At 43.0% G+C, this 23,224-nt stretch overlaps 1 protein-coding gene across 2 annotated transcripts in view; it reads right to left on the bottom strand.

Annotated features, from left to right (window-relative positions):
- DEPDC1 (DEP domain containing 1) overlaps positions 1 to 23,224 on the bottom strand; it is a 219,415-nt gene that overhangs the window by 23,960 nt on the left and 172,231 nt on the right. For both annotated transcript variants that reach the window (XM_069232451.1, XM_069232452.1), the window contains one exon: positions 8,739 to 8,924. In XM_069232451.1, coding sequence (XP_069088552.1) covers positions 8,739 to 8,924 — 186 coding nt within the window. The remainder of the gene's footprint in view (positions 1 to 8,738; positions 8,925 to 23,224) is intronic.

The raw sequence follows: 23,224 nt of genomic DNA, 5'->3' as shown, positions 1-23,224 counted from the left end.
TCATCTGGTGCCGAGCAACCAGGAGCTCTTAGAGTTGTGGCCCGGCCCCAGGCACCATAGGCAAACCAGGTATGTGTCAGACATTTGACTGTGGCTGGCTTCACAGGGTTTAAAACCCACAGGTTATTAAGGAACATCCCTCATGCACACTGGGAGCCACACCTCAAAAAGGGTTCAGCAAAAAACGTAAAAAAAAATAAAAAAATAAATAAAAAGGACTGTGGGAGCTACGCAGATCAGCACTATTTGGAAAAATGTGAGCATGCTGGGATGGCACATATAGAGGCACTGCGCAGATCACATCCTGCGCGTAGCCGATTTGCACCATCTACCAGTGCGCAGAGGACCTGCAAGATTTTCCGGATTCACTGACGCCAGGGGAATATTCTAAGGTAAGGAATGTGCGGCTACAAGTCTATCAGATATGCTCAAATCGTAAATCTTCCTTTGTCTTGAGTGCAAGTAGTTGGTGACAATTGACTGCCAGTCCCATGGGCCAGTACGGAGGTGAAAAATCCCAGAAATCCCCTACAAGCAACTTACAGATAGAAGTAACTCATGGCAGAAGTACCTGGGATTCTTTCACAGCCCTTGTGCATGATGCCAATAAGCCTCAACTGCACTACCAATAAAGAGCAGACCTTTAACATTCAAACCATTTAAAAGGGTACAATAGAACAAATATTTTCCGGGTCTCAAAACAGCTATCTGAAAAGCATGAAAAGAACAGTGAAAATTCAGTGCCGGGTGTTCACATGTAGCCTGTTGTACTAGTGGCACAAAATTACAGTGCATTAACAGACTTCTATTTTCCTCCCTTCCTCAAGGATGAGGCTTACTTCCGTCATTTCATCATGTATAAATGTGTTTTCACACCGTTATAGGTAATTTAAGATCAAGATCAGGGCTGATGAGTGCGCACAAGCACACTCATGTTGTATTTCATCCTGAATGTGCTGTAAATATTTTAACAAAGTTTACGGAATGTTGAATTCTACTTCCAGAAAACGGTCTTCTTAAAAGATACCTTCGTACTTGCACATTTGCCTCCAAACTCAACTAGGTAGTGTCCTGGAATACAGTAATTCGCAGAATAGCTTGTTTATATCCTCTTGCCTGTCTTAGAGTCTTATGTACATCGAAGGTCTTTGTACCAACAGGTTCTATGCATCATGCACACACATTCTACATATAGATTCATTGACCTTTAGGAGTCAAACAGGGTTTGTAAAGCACAACTAATCACCCTCAAAGGTATCCAGGTGCTTGGAGGTCTCAGTGGTTCATTCAAAAAGCCTGGTCTTCAGGGCTCAGCAGAATTCCGGATAAGAAGTGATGGTCCACAGATCTGGGGAAGGTTGTTCCAGGTTTTTGCTCTTATGTGGAAGAAGGCAAGTCCTCCACTTCTGCTTTGGTGGGTGTATGTAGTGTGGGCAAGCGATAGGGAGATGGAGCATATTCTTCTGGACAGTTCATTGAAATTCAGGTGGAGGTTAATGTAGGTGAGTCCTTGGTTGCGTAGAGCTTTGTATGCATGACCAGCAGCTTGAACACACCTCCTCTACACAGGGAGCCAATGGAGTTGCCTGCAGTGTGGTGTGATGTGATTGTCGAGTAAGGTCAAGGATGAGTCGCTGGCTGTTGTGTTCTGTATGGTCTGAAGTCTTTGTAGGACTTGTGAGGCGATTCCTATGTAGAAAGTGTTGCCATAGTCTAGTTGACTGTTGTGGAAGGCCTGTGTCACTGTGCATGTTGTGTACAGGGGTAGCCACTTGATCTTGTGGAGCATGCGCAGAGTGAAGAAGCAGGCGGAAGAGATGATGTTAATCTGGTATTCCAGGTTGAGCCTGTTAATGATGATTACAAGGTTTCTGGCATGTTCGGAGGGAGTAGATGTGGGCCGTAGTTCTAAAGGCCACCAAGCATCATTCCATGTGTTGTCTTTGTTTAGCTGCAGGCAATTTTCTTTTATTCAGTCAGCAACGCTTGTCATGCATCAGTGGACGTTGCTTTTGGTAGTGGTAGGGTTGTCGGTGAGAGGATGAGGTGGGTGTTGTCTGCATAGGAGATTGTTGAGGCCATGGGAATTGACTATGTTGGCTAGCAGGGTCATATATGCTTTTAAAGTGTGGGACTGAGGGAGGATCCTTGGTGGACCACACAGGTAATATCTTTGGGTTCAGAGGTGAAAGGCGAGAGAATCCTCTGGGTTCTTCCAGTGAGGAAGAAGGTGATCCATCTCAGTGTGTCCTCTTGGATGCTGATGTGGAGTCTTTTGATCAGTGTGTGGTGATATTGAAGGCTGCTGAGAGGTTGAGGAGGATTAGGGCTGCTGTTTCTCCTCTGTCAAAGAAGTGCATGGATGTCACCCATGGCTGGCATCATGGCGGTCTCGGTTCAGTTTTTGATGTGGAAGCAGGATTGGGAGACATTGAATAGCTGGTTCTGCTCCAACTAGGCCATGAGTTGCTTGTTGATGATCTTTTTCAAGTACCTTAGCTGGGAAATGGAGCAGGGAGACTGGCCTTGAGTGTGTTGGGGTCTGCAGTGGGTTTTTGCAGTAGTGGTTTGACTTCGGCATGTTTCCAAGCGTCATGGAAGGTTGAAGTAGTGATAAAATAGAGTGGTGAGCTCCTGGCTGATCCTTTGGTTTCAGAGATTGAAGATGTGGTGTAGGCAGAGGTCTTGGGGCTCCTGAGTAGATGGATTTCATTGTGGAGGTGATGCCCTCTGTAGACCAAAAGTTTTTGAAGATGTGGTGTAGGCAGAGGTCTTGGGGCTCCTGAGTAGATGGATTTCATTGTGGAGGTGATGCCCTCTGTAGACCAAAAGTTCCAGGTGTTTAGTCTGTGTCTGGTGTTGGTGGCGACTCTGTCGAAGTCTGTAGGTTCGGGTTCAAAGTTTCTGTACATGGTTGCAATCTTTTTGTGAAAGAAATGGGCAAGGTTGTCACACAGCTCTTGTGAGGGTGTGATGTTTTAACTGGATGCCGGGTTGGAGAATTCTTTAACAAAGTTATAGAGGTCCTTGGTGGTGTTACTGCTGGTTTAGATATGTGTGGCTAGTGTTGCGTTCAGCTCTTGAAAGCTACCCTGCTGGAGGTGTCTTAGCTGCCATGCCAATTAATGTTGATATTATAAGACAACATTGACATTTTAGGCCAGTGAATGTGTGTTTATCATGTTTACAGGTCACCTTAAATAAATCAGTTGCCACATTACAGTAACCAAGATGCAGTATAAGAATCACCCGGATTGTTTCTCCTTTTTCAACAGAAAACAAACTAAGGGTATTATATGGGCAGCTGGATTGTTTGCCTCTTTTCCGACCTAGGCAGTAGAATCATTAAGTTGTCAACATCAGCACAGAGAACAGAAACAAGAGTTAGAACCAGTGCTTTCTTTGAGCAGGTGCCTTCTAAGGCCAGGAACAGCATAATGTTTTAGAGCAACAAAACTAAACCTTTAGGGTTGTACTGCCCAAATCTGAATTAACACAGGTTATCGTGGTAATTGCATAAACACTTTTAAGCACTGCTAGAGAAATTTTTAGGTGCATGTGGGTACCCCTATCGTGTATCTTTTAACATATACTTACAGTATTGGGGAAACCCCGTCCTCAGGAATTAATGCTTTGCCTATTTAAATTCCCAGCACCTAATTTGATGGGTTTCCACCCTGCTCATTTTATTGTCCCATCCAGTGAACTAATTTGGTTGGATAACTTATATGGTTCCATGACCGGCATCAGGAAAATATTTCTACTTTTGCATTTTTCTATAACATTCTTCCTTTGTAGGCTCCTCATTGCACCTACTCACCCCTCTCTTTCCTCTGTTTGGTCCCTCTGCCTAGGCATCATGTTAATTATTTTTGATCAGTTGTGCTCAGTATGTACAGCATTCTTGTTCCTCCCAACTACGCCCACTCTTTCCCCTTTCTATTGGTTTATGTTATCCTTTTCCCCTGTATCCTTGCATTCAGCATTCTTCAGCCAAAGATTTGTTCAGATGCAGGCAGTGGCGTAACAAAACTTGAGGCCCCCCCGCAAAGTGCTTGGAAGGGCCCCTCTCCCACCAGGACCCAGTCAGGGGTCTGCGCCCTGTGCACAGGGTTCTGGTGGAGCTCGCCACTGTTGTCAATTTATTTTCAAATTTACAAGTGAATTGTCAGAGCTAAGCACATTTTACATTCAACATGCTCCCATTATACTTTAAAACCCTTCCCTCACTAACTTTCCTCCTATCCAGAAAACATTGTCTCCTGTTGGTCCACATAAGTGGTGTAATGCCTTAATGCGCTAGTGGTGATATTTACTTATATACTGACTTTATAACCACTAAACTGCCGGAGCGGGGCAACCTTTTGACAAACTATGTTCCCTCCGCAGTGCATTGTATATGAACATGTCATACTGCTAGGGTGGAACGAGAGAACCTCCAATCTTTGCACTTTATTTCTCTTCATTTCATGTGTGCACTTATGGGGGCCGACACTGAATCGTTTGTGCCAGCCCCTACCCCTAAACTCAGTGAAATCACACTGACACCGCCTCCCGCCCCACCCTCCATATAGAAACACTGGGAGCAGGAGAGTTCAGCTCTGAGCATCTTCAGAGGCATATCTCCCACCAGGCAACTGCTCTGTATGGGGAAGGCATCACAGAGTCATTGGAAAAGGGAAAGTCTTCTCTCTCCAGCGATGCCTTTTCAAATGAAACCCCAAATACGGCAGCTACTACATTGCAACAGGTCATTTAATAAAATAATAATAATAATAATAATAATAATAATAATAATCAGGAAATGTCACTGTCTCTACATTGCGTTTTAGTGCCAGTTGCATGGCGGGCACTGAGCCCACCTACCCAAGTGGATTAGAGTCTGCACAGGGACATGTGTGGAAATGCTCGCAAGTGTGGATCCCTGCACATTACTGAACTTTCTCACAGAAACGAGATGAAAATGTGTACATTTAGGCAAAGGATTGAAAGGCATAGTGGGTATGAAAACACAATGGGATCCATGCAAGCCAGAGCACCATGGACTCCGAGTGTCTAGTTTCTAGACATGGTTAGGTTTGATAGGCTTCCCTTGGTGGCGGCAGAACCGTCGCCATAGTTCTTGAACTATCCACTTCGCCAAACTAGGAAGTTTTTCTCTCCAATTTTTGATGTTGTGTTTTGGGGAGTTCCGTTGCAGATACACAAGTAGGGTATTGTCCTTATTGGGAGATTTGTGGGAACACAACAATCTAACATTTTTTTATTATCAATTTGATTTTCCTGAACATTTGGCTTCCAAATGCGAGTGCGCCAGAAAACACATTTTGCAAAATGCCCTCTCAATCACATGATGCAAGGGTAAACCCAAATTCAGAGCTGTACAAATAACCACTATTCTTAAGCACAGATGTTTTTGCATATTTCCGAAATATAGGTTTCCTTCATTCTTTTTTCCTTCATTAGATTTTACCATCTGAAGTGATGCATGGTCTGCACACAGTAAACATTTATAAGCTGCTGCTTAGTTGTTGGTTCAAAGTACCTAACAGTTTTGGAAAACCTATAAACACTATATATCCTTGTGTCCAGAAGGGTCTGACAGATGTAACAATATATTGCTTTCGTAAATTGGTCATTGGGACATAAAAGGGCAGATGAAAACTTGGTCATCAATTGCAATTTATTTCTAGTTATGTTCATTATTTTTTTTATCTCAACTATTAGTTTCTTTGGGGAAAAAGTTCAAATATCGACACAAATTACCCCTTCCTGAATTCAGAAATTGTTCTACCTTTTAGCAATGTATAGCTTTTTGTGATCAACAATGGGTTTAACACTTGTTTCAACCACAAAATGAAAGTGGGTTGAAATCACTAAAATTAGGAAAAAATGAATTACGGCTACTTTTGTTCAATAACAAAAAGATTCCAAGCTAACACAAAAATTACCAGTGTTACATCTGTGACCCCTTCAGACAAGATTGCACTAATGGCCATTGCATGAAGGGTTTCAGTGCCCAAATTGCATCAGGCAAGCAGGATTACTTGTAGTGACCACCTCAGTGCTTCAAGCAAAGTCAGCAATAATGTAAAGAAAAGTTGTATCAATTTAAATTTTGAATGCCTCTCCATGTCATAAAATGGACACATGCAAGGCCCCCGGCACCAGAAAAAGAATACATTAATAAGATTCCTCAACGTAACATGAATTGCCATTTAAATATGATATGGTAATTAAATTTATAAAGCACATAGCTGCCCCAGCAACGGGGCTTCCAGCGCTTACCACCGGACTACAGTGCCACACTGAAAGAGCAGCAAAAGTAATTTGAACCTCCTAAGAGATTAAAGGAGAGTTTTTAGCTTTTTCCTGAAATTAAAATGTTTGTGGATATTTCTCAGCACAAGAGGCAATCAGTTCCAGAGGGTCAGAGGCAAAATTCGATTAGAGCCGCCTTCGGCATGCTTCTGGTGGAACCGGGGAGTTACTGACAGATTTAGCTCGGCCGAACAAAGTTTACTAGTTGGGAGATAGGGTTGCATAAGATCAGAGAGGATGGGAGTGCTAGGGGCTTTAAAATGAATTTGCCTCCCCAATGGAGCTTGCGAAGAAGTCCCGAAACGGAAGAACACTTTGCGAGGAAAAACAGCAATGTGGCTGCCGCGACACACTGTAATCTCTTTAGGCTAGGTTTCTTGCAACCAAGATAGTGGATGTTACAGCAGTCTGGGCGGGATAGAAGAGGCTGGGAGATTAAGAAAAAGGAGGGGTGGGGTGGGGGGGGGGCTGGTGACCTTGAAAGAACAGTGGCTAAGGAAGGATTTGAACCATGACCGCGCTTTGCCCCGTATGCCTAAATCGTGAAGGTGTTGTAAAAGCAATTTACAAGAGATGGTGTTTAAGGTGGCAGTCAAATCTAAAAGAATGAGGGCTGCAGAGCCACCTTCATCCACCACTCTGAAGCATTTCAGTGAGAGGCAAGAGGACAGATTCTGAGCTATGATGGGACCTGAAGCCATTTTGGGAAATGCCCAAAATGCCATTGGCTTCTAAGAACGCTGCTAGAAGTTTGTCTGTTTTTCTGCCACCTACCAGGTAATTACCAGGAAGGCTTTTTGAGGGGGGGGGGGGGGGGGGGGGTAAGATCACTTTTACCTGCTTCCATGCCCGGGGAACAGTAGTCGAGGACAATGAAAGACTGACTATGTCAAGGAAGCAGGGAAGAACAAATTCCTGCAGTTTTAGGATAGTATCCCGATTGAGGTGATCATCCGGGGAGCCATATTTCACTGAGGGGCATAGAGCGGAAAAAGAGGGTAAAACCAAAGCAGAGCCTCCTCTTGATGTTCAGCAATGGATTCAACACCAGCAGTAGCATAAGGTTGAAACTGGGCATAAATGGACAAGTTACTTACCTTTGATAACACATTATCTAGTAGAGACAGGATCTAGCCACAGATTCCTTATCTTTGAATTCTCCCCCAGGCACCAGGCTCAGATACCATTGACAATTTCCACAAAAAAATACAAATGCTATTCTATTACAGTGGTCATTAGATTCCTCTGTCGGTTTGGTCATGGTAGAAGTTGCTTAACTGTTGACAATGGAAACTGTTTCCTAGGCAGGGTTCTTACTGTAAAGTGGCCATCATAGGATTTACAGTACTGTAAAGTTCTTACTGTAAATCCTATGATGCCCCAGCATCATAGGATTTTCTTGATGTGCAGTCAAGCACATTGCAACGCTTTCTCTCAGTGATCAGTGTTTCGCTGCTCCAAGGGGCAGAGGGCGTCTTCCTAGCCTTTATCTGGCGGAATGGTATAAACTTAGAGGGGTGAGAGCTTTAAATATATTTTTTCCAGCAAACCTCTGCTAATATGAAAAAAACACAGATTTTACTTTTAAATGCAACTTTTTAAAATTCAAGAAATATATCTAATCCAACCAAACCAAAACTTCATTTTCTAGTCTTGGCTACATAGAGGAGAGCGAATCACAGGCAGCCAGAGAGCTACCAGTAGCTCCCGGCCTACTCGTTGGAAAAGCCAGACTTGGAAAAACTGTATAAAACATGTGTATGATACAACTATGCTTTTCCTGAAAGCAGGGTGGATGACTATCCTACACAGCAAACCTTTTACTTTATTTCCATGCTTCCGAAAACACCGACCAATTAGATATACTTTGGCTATTTAGTTGGTTGCAACCAGGGAAGCCTACCAATCTCGGGTACCTTTGAAATCCCCAGGATCATGGCGAAGGGTGGGGTTGGTGGAAGCGAGACACAAATCTGGCATGTATATCTTCTGTGGGTAAAGTTATGAAGGGCTAAGCACGTAAAGAGGAATCAGCACTGGGGCAGAAAAGCCTGAGCAGTTAAAGGGGTTACAATTCTGACGTGTACTGGTTGTCAGTGCTTACCATTTTTAGAATGGCACTACTACCACAGAAAAGGAGCAGGAGAATTGGACCACAATGCCTATTGAGGCATGCGACCTCTCAACCAGGGAAAGCTTCTGGCTAGCCTCCCATTGGCCAACATAGACACTTAGCTGATCAAGGACCAAGAAAGAAAACTACTCTGACTTTAATCACTGTATGTATTGTGCTCTGATTCTTTGCAGTCGTGTTCACTCTAAGAGCACAACTGCACTTGACCCTTTTCTATTAGATCACGCATGTGGTCGAGAAGGAGAGATAACATTACCAGGAGGTATGCTTTTACATTTCTTACCTGTTTGAGTTTCTTCTTTTTCTCTTTTAGAGATAATGTTTTGTCCTTAACAATGTTTTCTAAAAGCTCCTCCATTGCCGCTTGTGAGGTAGATTGTTTCTGTTCTTCAAACTCCTGGGCACTTATCTGTTTACAGAAGGAATAGGTTGGGAGCATTGCACTCACTGCTATCACTGGATGTGTGATCTAAAAAGCAATACACTTTATTTAGGATGTTCTACCAGTTTGAGAAAATACATGCATTTCAATTCAATTGTCTCTCAATACAAATCAATCATGGTATACCATAAAGTTGCCACAGCCCTTCTCCCCTCATCCATCCAGTGAAAACACTTGGAAGAGAAGAAGTACATATTTGAAAGTTGCACCATGTAAGGATATCTGTACCAGGACCAGAAGCCTTTAGATAGATAGTTGAAGATAAAGATCAGCGAAGGGTAAAAATATCTCTAACATACAATTAACTAGGTTTTCTCTCTGAATTTCAGGTTTTATTTTATGACGTACAGCATTTACCTGTTATATACACATTCTGTGCTCGTTAACGGGCTTCAGCCAAGACCAGCACCACCCAACACATTTCAGCTGTGTGAAGCAAGGTTTGGCAATAGGGCCTTCCTTTCCTTGCACCAAGCTTAATTTGCTAGCTGCCAAATTGCATAAAGAATTATCCAACAGCGCCAGAGTTATTAGTGAATTAAACTTTTATTGCCCCATTTATCTGTGTGCCCCTTTGAGAGATCTGCTAAAATGTGATAAATCCCTTCCCACAATGCATTGTACTGGTATAGAGCACGGTTTTTTTGTATGGACCAAGCATAGAAAGATTCTAGTAGTGGAGAACTACAGATACATGTAAATACCTTATTTCCTCCCTCCAGAATTGGAACTTTCATAGCTTCACATGCTTGAATAAGAGTACAGGGCAGTATTGACCTCCTTTTCAAAGACACCACAGATCTTAGATAGATAGATAGATAGATATATATATCTTTTGCAATATATCTCTGGTAACGATACACCTGCAAACAATGCCATGGATGTGGACATGGCTCCTGTGGTAAGAGTTTGTATTTTTTATTCCAATGGTCTACAAGCTTTCTGATGACAAAACAATGGTGCTAGATAGCCATCTGGAGATACTTGGTTTTGTTAGAGGGAAACCCTTTCTAGGTGTGCTGTATGCTACAAACAGTTGGTTGGACTTAAAAGTTTTAGTTCGGTCTAGATAAAACTCTAAGCACCTTTTAATATTAGGAGAGTGCAATGCTCGTTCATCTGACATCTGAGGGGTTAGGAAAAATTATTTTAGAATTGCAGGCTCATTGAGATGAAAGGCATTTAGTATAATCATATCATCCCTGAATTGAAGAAAAGGTTCCTGGATAGTGAAAGCTTGAATTTCACTTACTCGTCTAGCCAATGTGAGGGTGAGGAGTAGAGCTACTTTCTGAGCGAGAAATTTTACATCTACTTTGTGGATAGGCTGGAAAAGGATGTTTCATCATTTGTGAAAGTAATGTGTTAAGTTGCCACAGCGGTGGAGGTGGCTTCACCGGTGAGAATGTTCTGAACAATACTTTAAGGAATTCCTTAATGAGCCTCATGGACCCTAGAGATGGGATTTTTGGTGCTCGCCTAAGGTGAGAAATTGCTGCAAGGTATACTATAAGTAGAGGCATGAGCTAAGCCTGACTGAGCAAGGTGTAACACGCAAGGTAAAATCTCCTCAGGTGACGAAGATGGGGTGAACTTTAGTTCTGACACCATATGAAAAACCTTTTCCACATTAAGCGATAAGTTGTGTTGGTACTGTCTGCTTTTGATCTAGCTAGCATCTCCCTACAATTCCAAGGAATGTTTAAGTGTCCGAATTCGTGGAACTCAGGAGCATGGATGCAAACCGAAGAGACTTGGGGTCTGAATGTACAACTTGTCCCTGGTTTATCGTCCATATGGATGAGATCAGTTTGAATGGAATGAGACGCTGCATTAAAACGATGAGAAACTCAGTGAACCAGTGCTGCCCGGCCATGCTGGAGCTATGGTTATTATTTTGCTCAGCGTGGTCTTCATCTTCCTGAGGACTTCAGGAAGGAGAGGAATTGAAGGAAAGGCGTAAGCAAATATACCGGACCATGCAATCAAAAATGCATTCCCCACGAACATGGATGGGGATGAGGATGCAGTCTTGCAATGCACAGAGGTAGAGATTTGGCTTGCCCCACTGAAGGAAGATATGATCCAGTGTGTGATGGTACAATTCATACTCGTGACAGGGTGTATTCAGCCTGCTCAAGCTGTGTGCTAAATTGCTTTTGTGCCCAGGTACATATCCTGCAGTCAGATGTATTTTTGGATAAATGCACCACTCCAGATTAGTTGAGCTTCCAAGAATAGCAGGCAAGTTCTGGTGCCAACATGCTTATGTAGTGCATCGTCATATTGTCTGTATGAGCACTGAGGACCGTCAGATCCTTCGAAGGAAAGCTTGTAGAGCAAGATGCAGTGCTCTCAACTAAAGTAGGTTGACGTGAAAACCCTGACGGGAAGGTGGCCATTTTCTGTTGATCTTTGAGTTAAGCTTCCCAACCATCCAAGGAAGCATCTGTTGTAATCACCAGAGGTGAGGGTCGAGTTGGGAACAGTAGGTCTACTGACAGGTTTACTGTCTATGTCCACCAGGAGAGCGATTTGAAAATAGGTGGAGTAACTTGGAAGATGTCAAAGCTTTGAGTCACCAGTGCCAATAGAGTGTCCAACGCTTCCTGAACTGGAGGCATTTGTAGCTGACAGTGTGGTATTAGATGAATGCAGGAAGAGATCATGCCCAGGAGGGATTTGTGAAGGTTAACAGAAAGTGACTTTTTTGTACTAACTTTGCCAGATTGTTCAGATTTGTTGCCTCTCTTTCGTGGGGGATGCCCAGTTTAAGTTTGTGTCCAGCATGGCTCCTAAGAACCTTACCTTTTGGACGCTTGGAAGGATGATTTGGCGTGATTGAGAGTTAGGCCTGACTTGAACAGGAGAATGCAAGCCATGGTAGACACCCTTGAAGACTGGTTGGATGGAGCCTTGAAACAGGCAGTTGTCAAGGTAGGGGAAGACTTGCTGTTGTTGCTGTCTGAGGAAAGCCGCCACTGGAAAGAGACGTTGTTTAAAAATCCAAGGAGTGGACTTGAGACCAAAGGGTAATACTCAGAACTGATAGTGGTTGCCAGCTACTGTGAACCCGAGAAACCTCTTATGGTTCTGACGGATAGGAATAGGAAAATATGCGTCTTGAAGGTCTAGGGACGACCTATAGTCTCTGCTGTTGAGGAGTTGCAATATATTTTGCAATATAGCCATTTGGAAAGATTGCTTTTTGAGGTATTTGTTGAGTTTTCTTAAATCCAAGATTGGTCTAACACACTTTGACTTCTTGTGAATCAAGAATAAACAGAAGTAGAAACCTTTCCCTGTCTGAGACATGGAACTCTACCACCCCTTTCTTGATCATTGTCTTGACTTTCCTTTTAAAAAGATGTGTTTTTGTACAGAGTATTGAGATGGCGTGGGGGTAACGGGGTGGTGTTTGTATGAATTCCAGCATGTGTCAGAACTGGACTAGTTGTAAACCCATTGATCTGTCTCCAGCGGTGCAGATGGTAGGTTACTCTCCCTGCTACCTTGATTGGACAAGGGAGGGAAGTAACCAGTGCCTGGAAGAGGTCATTGTCGACAGTTGATGCCCTTGCCCTGCGGACTTTCCTCTATGAGAAGGCATGACATAGGCTGCAGATAGTGGTTGCCATTGCTGGTTTGGGGACTGAAATTGTTGGCAGAAGGAAAAATATGTGGAATAACGGTATTGCTGGTATCCACCTCTATAAGATGGCGGCCCTCTTCCTCAGGCACCATGAAAGGGCAACTTTCTTTATTGCAAGGTGCCTAACCACTTGGCTGTTTCAGTAACTTTTTAGCGCCTGTAGGGAGTCGTTGACGTGCTTCCCAAACAAAGCTTCCCGGTCACACAGTAGGTCCAATATTTCAGTCTGAACCTCAGGCCTCAAAGAGGTAGCTTTAAACAAACCTTGACAGCATAAAATGTCTTCCCAGGCAGCTGCGTGAACTGGGTAGTAGCGATGTCCATCGCACACTCCATGACCTCTGAAGATGTGCATTCTCCATCCAGTAAAATTCTTAGCACCTCCTTTGATATAATCTGGAAGCTTGTCCAGATACGGAGCAATCTCAGAGTACAGCTGCCGATCATATCTGTCAAGTAGAGCTAGTGAATTTGCTGCTCTGAGCGCCGACATAGCCAAAAAACACTTTCCCATGTTATTGAGGCATCTACCCTCCTTGTCCGGGGCTGCGGAAGGATTTCGGGACCTGAGAGAGGACAGAATCTAGTTTGGGATGAACCATCAGGAAGGTGCGTTCTCTGTGAAAAAAATAAACTCTCTCTCTCTATATATATCTCTATATCTACATATCTCTATATCTACATATCTCTATATCTACATATCTCTATATCTACATATCTCTATATCTACATATCTCTATATCTACATATCTCTATATCTACATATCTCTATATCTACATATCTCTATATCTACATATCTCTATATCTACATATCTCTATATCTACATATCTCTATATCTACATATCTCTATATCTACATATCTCTATATCTACATATCTCTATATCTACATATCTCTATATCTACATATATAGAGAGTGAGAGAGAGAGAGAAAAAAAGAAAGAAATTCTTTTGAGACAAACAAGATTATGCCACTGGATGCATTTGAACCTTTGGTAGAAAGTACGATAACACAGTCAGACAATTCAAGCAAGCAGGGGCACTTAGATATCAGGAGTTGATATCAGAATCGGGATCTGTGAGTTTTTCGTATTTGGAAGAGCAGACATACCATCAGGAGGAAGGAACCTCCCTTTACTACGTTGGAAGAGTACCATTTTTTACAGCACAGCCGGGGTCCACGAAAGAACATCGGACCAGGAAGAAATGCAAGCAACGTAAGAGGGGAAAAACCAGGAGAGGGGGAAGAGGAAGACAAAACAGATATGCTGCATGGGAAGGCCACACTGCAGATGAAGAAAAAATGATGGCCAAGGACCGTTTAACTGTTATAAATTTGTCCTCACATAAGTTGAATGAAGGTGAACAATCTGTTGGAATGAGGCCTGTGGTCAATATGGATTTTTGCAGAACATGTATAGACTTGTTTTTGTTTATTCGTAAACTTACATTGATGAAGCTCTTCTCTCAACAAGAGGGAAAAATAATTAAGTTTAAATCCACTCCCCTATATGTCGACTATACTTTTGACAGTTTATGCCTCAGTGACATTGAAGGACTCATGTCTGAGTGATTTTAAAGAACAGACGTTGGATTATGACACAGAGAGCATTTTTCTGGTGTCTATGGATTTTGAATTGGATAGAAGGGTTTCAAACTCGTAAACCTAAATCAAAGTATATCCCCAATACACCTGATAATATTGACACTTTTCATGAGGTTGTAGTGGGAGATCTTATGAAGATATGGTAAGAGCGTAATAAATTTTTTTCAGAAAATCAAAAGTCAGCTTTGAAATCAAAGACACGGGACTCTACTATTGTAATCAAGCCCTCTGATTAAGGGGGCAATGTGGTTCTGTGGGATGCTCAGAAATATATACAGGAGACAAATAGACAACTGATGAGGGTAAATGACAGATGTCGAGATATTCTTATAAGCACTCCATTGTGCAATATCAAGTTCTCTTAACTGAATGGAGAGGAAAAGGTGTTTAAGAGTACTGAAGAGTTTACATTTTTGTATGTTCACAAACCTGTGGGACCTTGTTTTTATATGCTCCCCAAAATTCATAAAAACAAGGATAATCCTCCAGGTAGACGAATCATTTCAGCTAATGGCAGCCTTTTAGAACCTACTTCTATGTATTTAGATTTTTTATACTGTATGTTTTAAATCTATCCTCATTTTGCAGAGATAGTGCTGACTTCATCACCAAAATTGAAGAGATACCCTGGCGTTCTACATATTTGAAGGCTACCATTGATGTGGTCTCATTAAATACATGTATAGATCATGCATTGGGGATTGGAGCCTGTCGTTTCTTTTTTCGAGATAAGGCCATATACTTAAATGATTACACAATGCTTTTGGATATGTTGACATTTTTCCTAGAGATGAACTACTTTTTGTTCTATGATGAGTGGTATAGACAAGTCACAGGTACAGTGATGGGCAGTTGTTTTGCTCTACGTTTTGCAGGCATCTTCATGGGATGAGCAACTTATTTGGACGGAAGAGAATATCAGATGGACTAGGCATAAAGTACTATGAAACAGGTACATTGATTTTTTTGTAATATGGGATGGTCCTAAAAGCCTTTTGCAGAGTTTTTTGGAACACATTTCATGCAACTAATTACATTTGGCATTTACGCATCAGATACATAGCACGGAAATTGATGTTTTGGATGTGCATGTGAAGATTGAAGGGGATAAAATATGTACTTCCTTTTTTATATAAAAAAACAAACAAAAAAAACAGCTGGTAATAGTTTACTACATGCGAGTAGTCATCATCCCACTAATCTCAAATGGAGTATGCCCTATGGAGAACTCCTTAGAGTTCAACGTAACTGTAGTACTGTGAAAGCATACATGCAGGAAGAGAAAACTATGATAGATAAATTCAGAGCTAGAGGTTATCCCTCTCATGTATTAAGGGCGGCCAAAAATGAGTTAGTTCCCGGGGAAGACAAGATCTCTTTATTCAGAAGCCGAAAACTAAAAAAAAGATGAAGTGGCGCCAAGACTGATCACCACCTATAATTCAGTCAGCAAAGATTAAGACAATGATTACTAAATATTGGCATTTGATAACAATCTACCTTGTTATTGGAAAGAAAGTTACACCATACCCTCTGATCACCTATCGTAAATCAAGGTCCTTGTGAGACATGCTGGTGCAGCGTAAATTGAATATGAAGACCAGGCAGGAAGGTTGGTTATCGGAACAGAAAGGTTTCTTTAAGTGTAGACAATGTAAGGCATGCAGCGGTAGTAAGAACGTGAAGACTTTGTTACCTAATGGACCAAGCAAGAGCATTGATAAATTTATCATATGCAATAGTGATTTTTCTATTTATGTCCTTACCTGCCCATGTGGGTTAATATATGTGGGTAGTACAAATTTTCCTGTAAAGAATACTTGAACATTTGAGAGAAATAAAGAACTGTGTTCAGAATTATCCAGTAGCAAGGCATTGGAAAGAAATGTACTCAAAAAATCCTAATATGCTTTCATTTTTTGGCATTGATAGGGTGCGGTGTTCTGCTAGAGGTGGCGACAGGGAAAGAAGACTACGCATAATGGAATCAGAATATATTATCCGTCTCCACAGTAGGACCCCAATGGGATTCAATATGGATGAGGAAGTTTTTGTACCTGTGGGCTGAATTTTAAGCCCTTGTGTTTTTTCCAAAATGAAAGTTTCATTTGTTGGCTTTCAAAAGTCATACATATGTGCTCCATAGACAGAAAAATTGCTGATATCAATATATGCATTTTTGATTTATCCCTTGACAATGGAATTGAAAATGTTTATGATTTGAAGCTTTATATCATTATGGCCACTTGGCCAGAGATATAGAATGTAAATTTAAGAAATCAAAATTAAAATATAAATTGGATTCTGAAAAGTGAAGAGAGGCTACAACTAGCTTATAAAATCGATTTATTGTACAATAGGAATGGGTAGAAGGTATTGAAATAACAGGATGATATTTCCGGATCATTAGATAATATTGGAGACATAATATTATATTTATTTTGAAGATTGGTTATTTTTGGCCAGTTCACCTTTTATACTGATTATATATTTTTAGTATCTTTTAGTTCCTCCTTTTTTTCCTCTCTCTTTTTACTGTCTTCTCTTTTTGGTATTAAGTGGTATGATCGAATTGAGGGATGTTTCAAAGTATTTTTACTATGTTTATTAGTGGGTGGACTAGGTCTCTTTAAAGAAAGTGAAACACCACAGTGCTCATGGGCTGTGAAGTCGTTTCATCAAAACAGGTCGCCATTAAATCTATTTTTGCATCTAAGAACTATGGAGTGCTGTCTCTTATGCCTGACCAGTTTTTGTTGGCTTTAGGACTCTGTGCACTTTACCACTGCTAACCAATGCTAAAGTGCATATGCTCTCTGTGTAAATTGTAATGGTGATTGTAATGGTGATTGGTTTATCCATGATTGGCATATCCGATTTACTAGCAAGTCCCTAGTAAAGCACACTAGCAGTGCCCAGGGCCTGTAAATCAAATGCTACTAGTGGGCCTGCAGCATTGATTGTGCCAACCACATGAGTAGCCCTGTAAACATGTCTGAGATCTGCCACTGTGTGCAGTCTTGTACTGCCAATTCTACTTGGCAAGGGTACCCACTTGCCAGGCCTAAACCTTCCCTTTCTATATATGTAAGGCACTGCTAAGGTAGGCACTAGGCAGCCCCTTGGGCAGGGTGCAGTATATGTTACAGGTGGGACATATACTAATGTGTTTTGTTTTCATGTCCTAGCAGAGAAATACTGCTAAATTCAGGTTTCACTGTTGCAAGGCCCATCTCTCATAGGTTAACATAGGCACTGCCTTTAAATAACTTTAAAGTACAGATTCCCTTTGGGAGCAGATAGAAAAATTGAGTTTGGGGTCTCTGAACTCACAATTTAAACATAAATCTTTTAGTGAAGATGGTTTTCAGAATGTTAATTTGAAAATGCCACTTTTAGAAAGCAGGTATTTTCTTGCTTAAACCATTCTGCAACTCTGCCTGTTTGTTGATTGCCTGTCTGGTAGAGTTTGATAGTTGGGGTGTTTGTGAATCCCCTCTAGACAGTGAGGCAAAGGGAGCAGGGGTGTAGCCTGCATATCCTGATGAGCCATCTGTGCTAGAGCAGAGGTAGAATTGGTCACACCTGAATAGGCTGTGCCTGCCCTTTCACAATGCAGTCTCCAACCCCACTGGTGTGTGTCGGGGGCCTGGCCTGGGCAAGGCAGGATTTTGAGAACAGACATTTCTTTGAAGTAGGCCTACTTCAAAGCAGAAAGGGGTATAAGTATTGGCCCCAAAACTCCTAAAAATCACTCCACTTCTGGATTCAAGAGGAACCTCTGCCAAGGAGAAGAGCTGAAGATGAGTGCTGCCCCTGCCTGCGACTGCGCTTTGTTGCACTATACTGCAGAGTTGCTGCTTCTGCCTGGGAAAAGGGACAAAGACTGGACTTTGTGGTATATTTTTGCTTGTGAAGAATCTCCAGGGGCTTAAACTGAGCTTGCCTCCTGTTTTGGAGTCTCAGGGTCGTCAAAGAATTCCTCTGCCAACATCTGCACTCTCTGAGGCTCCTGTCCTGCCAAGTGGTGTCCTATCCCGTCCCTGGGCCCTTAAAAGGTGAAGTTGGCAGATAACAGCTGAAAATTCCTGCACAGAAAGCTGTGCGGGGCAATTTTCCATGCACCATCAGAAACACGGCTGATAAACGGCACGTCGCTGGCTTTGTGGCTAAAATAGACGCTCCACCTGCATCGCGACTGGGAGATCGATGCATAGCAGCTGGAGAAACGATGTGCAACACCTGCTTGTGGCTGCTGATAACTACGCAGCACGGTTTTCTAACATCGTGCAGCAGATTTTCCACACATTGTCCCTGGGCGTCAAAGTCAACCCGGCTCTCCGTGGATCAGATGTGCCCCGTCCAGAAATAGACGACCTGACAGGAGAAGGAATCAACGAATCGCTGCCTTTTCCGATGCACGCTCACCAGTGTGGCTTTATTTTTGACGCTAACCAGGTACTTTGTGCAAAATCATAGCTTCCATTGTTTTCCATGGAGTAAGACTTATTCTTTTGAAAATTCATATTTTAACTTGTGTATATTGGATTTTTGTCGTTTTGGCCTTGTTTAATTTAGATAAATATTGCCTATTGTTCTAAACTGGTGTGGTGTCCATTTTGTAGTGTTTTCACTGTATTACTGTGTGTGCTGGTACAAATAGTTTACATATAGCTTCTGAGTTAAGCCTACCTGCTTGTGCCAAGCAACCAAGGGGGCGAGTGGGGGTCAACCAGGTGTGTTTCTTCTTTGCCCTGGAGAGTGAGGGTCCTTGCTTGGACATGGGGTAACCTGACTGCCAACCAAAGCCCCCCCCATTTCTAACACTCAGATGATGTGGAGTCATTAAAATTCATCACCTGTGGGGAATGTGCTACCTGTGTGTGTGGGGGGTTGGGTAGGCAACTGTTACATAGGTGGGGGGAGTTGAAGGCTGAAGAGGCACAGAAGCTGATGGAATCGGACTGTGATGAACATGGCCTGAGGCTGGAAGATACAATTTCCGGAGTCTGACAGCATAGGTTGTAGGTCTGAAAAGAGTGAAGGAAGGCATACAACCTCTTCTTGGTACTGTTAAGGGTAAGTCTTGTTCATAGCATTCAACTTCTTCAGAGTATTCCTGGCATGTAACATTAAGCTCTTAAGAGCTATGTGCTGTGCCAAGAAGACTGTTGTCTTCAGAATCTTCATCCAGGAGGTGAGAGTAATTTTTGGCTTAATTTCTACTTTCTCATAGATTTGATTGTGGTCATGGTCGTTGAGGTCATAGACGATGGAAGCTTAAGGAAAGATCGTTTCAGTCTGTCGATGAGTGTATAGTCGTTGACAGGATAAGTACTGTCAATGGGTCACTCACTGTCGACGTCATCGGCAGATGTGTCTTCGTCGACTGGAGCATCGACGAGGAGGTAATCTTCACTGGAGATTAAATAGGCATACGGTTGGTTGACAATGACGTTGTCGATGCTGAATATGCTGCCATTGACACTGTAATAGTGTTAACAGTAGAGCCAGTTGATGCTGCTGTAACGATCATCAATGTCAACTATGATTTTCTCATTAACGAGCCATCTGTCAGACAAGCAGATAAAGGTTGAGATGGAGGTGGTGGAGGCTCAGAAGTCTACATTTGAAGCCTTTTGGAGTAATGTGAACAAGTCTTTCTCTTTCGTCCTGAGAAGTCACTCTAATGAGGTGACATGGAAGGACTGCGATGCATGTGGGAGATTTGAGAAGACTTCTTGGACTCTTTGGTCGTTCATCAGAGATATGGGCTGTAGAATCCTCTGACTCTCCTAAGAAGCGACTTCCGAGAGGCTATAGACGACGCGTTACTCATCAGAAACAGAACTTTCTCTGCTTTTTAGCTTTTGGAGCTATAGAAGGAGTCATCCTTCACAGTCCTTTGAAGTCTTAGTAGAAAACTTGCAACATACCTTTCAGTCCTTAGTTTTATGGGCAGGATAGTAGATGCAATCCTGATGGGGGTCGTCTATGTGGAGCCTCTTTTTTCTGCAAGTGCCACAAGATCCGAAGAGTCCTTTTTTAGGTGTGGCTGACCTATTAAAACGTCAGTTTGAAACACCACAAACACAGATACCTAATGCACAGGGTATATCTGAAATGCCAACAAGAAAATCAGTATAAAACCTTTTGAAGAATTTTGACAGGAACAAACTCAGCAGAGCTCAGTGGACACTCCCTAGCACGATGTGCAGCAGAAAATCTGAGGGACTGGATCTTCTCTCAGGAAGGTTCTACAGGGTGATGCCTCTTGAGTGGTTGATTTACGTTTATTTTTAAAATAATGACTGATATGGTACTAAACCTAAAGGCATAAGGTCTCTGTTTATGTCCATGGTGACATTACTTTTCTACAATACTGGGGTGGAGGGGGGGTGGGGGGGAACTCCCATGATTCAAGCATGTGAATCAATTAAAGTTCCAATACTGGAGTAAATACTTTTCATTTGCAAAAATGGACAGTGCAGTTTTTTAGGTCTTCAATGTTAACCTATGGGAGGTAAACAAAGTCAGCAAACAAGTATTATACAACTACTTACAAGACCAATCTCAGAGACTTACAGTAAGTACTGGACAAGGGTCAGAAGAACAACAGGTCACTCCGGGCAGAACTCGGGCGGCCGGGAGCAGAGGTGTACTACAGCGGTCAGGTACCCAATGTATTTCAATGGGGATTAGTCTTGTGTAAATAGGCTGCAGGCTCTGGCTAGGAAGCCAATCGGGGAAAACCAACAGGTAGGTACCAAGCGTGGGGTGCTCAGAAACATAGGTGCACCTTTGGCCCTCATCTCCAAAACCCAGGGATGATGTATGCAGGGGTGTCCTTTGGCATTGGGTTTCTGTGACGTGAACTCTCGTGGTTGAGGGGCCTTGCGGTCTGAGGCTGCAGGCATCGTCAGAGTCCGGGAGGGGTGCAGCCACAGTAAACTCGAGCCCTGGAGAGTTGGGGGACATTGTTGATGCCAGGGACCCACTTCAGAAGGGACCATAGGCGACTGTTGCAGTGGTGCTTCAGGTGTCAGTTTTCTCTCACCACAGAGGCTGCGAGAGAGGGGGCCTTGCATGCAGAGGCAGCAGGCGACTTCAGGAAGTCCATGAAGGGCGAAACCATGGTGGATTCAGACTCTGGGGAACCTTAATGGCACCAGAGCACCACTCGGGTCGGTGACGCCAGGTGCAGTGGCAACTTCAGATGTCAGTCCTTGCGGTTCCGGAGGCTGCAGAGTCCTTAAACTAGAGTTGGTTGCGGAGCAGGTCCGCTGCTCACAGGAGTCTTGACTCTGTCAAAGGCAGGCAGGCAGTCCTCCTGGGTTTCTGTGCAGAGTCCCTTGAGCGTAGCAGACAGGCCGGAGGGGTAGGTAGCAGGTCAGTTGCTTCTTTTCTCCTTCTGCGGGTGGGACTCTTCTTTGTCCTTGTTCTTCTTAGGTCGTCAGGATCTGAGTTCTTCAGTTCAGGGGTGTTACCTAAATACTCAATTTAGGGGCGTTCTAGGGAGTGCAAGGTGGCAGCCAATGGGTTGCCCACCTTTAGGGTGATTACACCCTCTTTATGACCACTTCCGTTGGGAAGTGGGCATAACCCTGACTGTAAAGGTCTAATGCTACCCAAAACAAGATGGAGGAATTTAAAAAGTGGTGTTCATTTCAGCTTGTCTACCATATGAGTGGGACTGGCATGAAGTGGGCACACATCCTAATCTGACTAATTTTCCTGCATGTCTTGCCATCAAGAAGTGGGGTCAGGACAGGGGTTTTGGTCATTTCCGTCATATGGAGAGACCTGGGTTGCATTACAAAGGCGGCTAGGCCTTTGATGCTTCCCGTCCTGGAACATCAGTCCTGCCTGGAGGTGTGGTCAACACCTCGCCCAGTGCAGGCTTTTGTCTGTGGCCGCAAAAAACACTGGCTCTCACCTTAGGGAGTCAGAATTGTGTCTAAGGTGGCTAAACTGGTCAGGACCAGCGAGTCAACACTAGTAGTTGGTAGGTTTTAAGGGGGCACCTCCAAGGTCCCCTCTGGGTGTATGTATTGGAAAATCCAAAACTGATACCAAACATCCCTATCTTCAGTAAAGACATCAAGTAGCTGGGGAACTCATAGTGACCAATGTTCAGCACAGCTACCACAAATAGCTTCCCCGGGCACTTACTATATCTGAGAATCAGCAAAAACAGCAAGGGCACTTCTGCTTGTGCAAATATGCCCTCACATGCAATATAATGCACCCTATCCTAGGGCTACAAGGCCTGCTAGAGGGGCGACTTACATATTCTACATGCAGTGTTAGGGGACAGGGTACACAGGCTGTGTGCCATGTAGTGTTTTCACTTTGGTATGCAACAAGACATGCAACCTGCAATGGCAGCCTGTCATGTGCTTGGTGAAGGGTTCCTTAGGGTGGCACAATTCATGCTACGGCCCTTAGGGACCCTCTTTAGTATCAGAGGCCCTAGGCATCGGGGTACCATTTAGTAGGGACTTACACCGGGTGCTAAAGGTTTTGCCAATTAGGGAAACTGTTTTGGGTGAAAGATCTGCCACTGAGGACCTGGTTAGCAGGACCCCAGTGCACTTTCAGTCAAAATTACATCAGCTACAAGGCAAAAAAGTGAGGGCTGCCCAGACGGGAAAAAAAGGGAGATTTCCTAAACAGGGTAAATTAAAAATTCGCCCAGACCTCATTGTTTATGACATCAATGAAGATCATAGGATCTTCACTGGTAGTCACAAAAACTTCAATAACGTAGCAAGCTAACAATATATAATATGGCTGTTAGGTCGAAGTAAAATGTAATAAAAGCTTTAGAAATCTGTTGTATAAACACTGCTTTCAAGTGTTTCTCAATATACTTTAACCACTGCCTAGCCATTTGTTTCGAGATGGTAGTGTCTCTTGAACTTATGTACTTACATCTATGCTGCAGCTTTAAAATTGACCAAAACTGGAACATGTCTAACCTAGGATGTGGTTGCAGCCTCTTCTCTTGTGGGTTGGCCATAGGTCTACCTGGAAGAGGTCTGTTAGAGGGCTGGCAGTAAAGAAAT

The sequence above is a fragment of the Pleurodeles waltl genome, chromosome 4_2 (assembly GCF_031143425.1).
Source record: "Pleurodeles waltl isolate 20211129_DDA chromosome 4_2, aPleWal1.hap1.20221129, whole genome shotgun sequence".
Classification (NCBI taxonomy): Eukaryota; Metazoa; Chordata; class Amphibia; order Caudata; family Salamandridae; genus Pleurodeles; species Pleurodeles waltl.
Note: the sequence above shows the minus strand (reverse complement) of the source record. Positions and strands in the feature narration are given on the sequence as shown.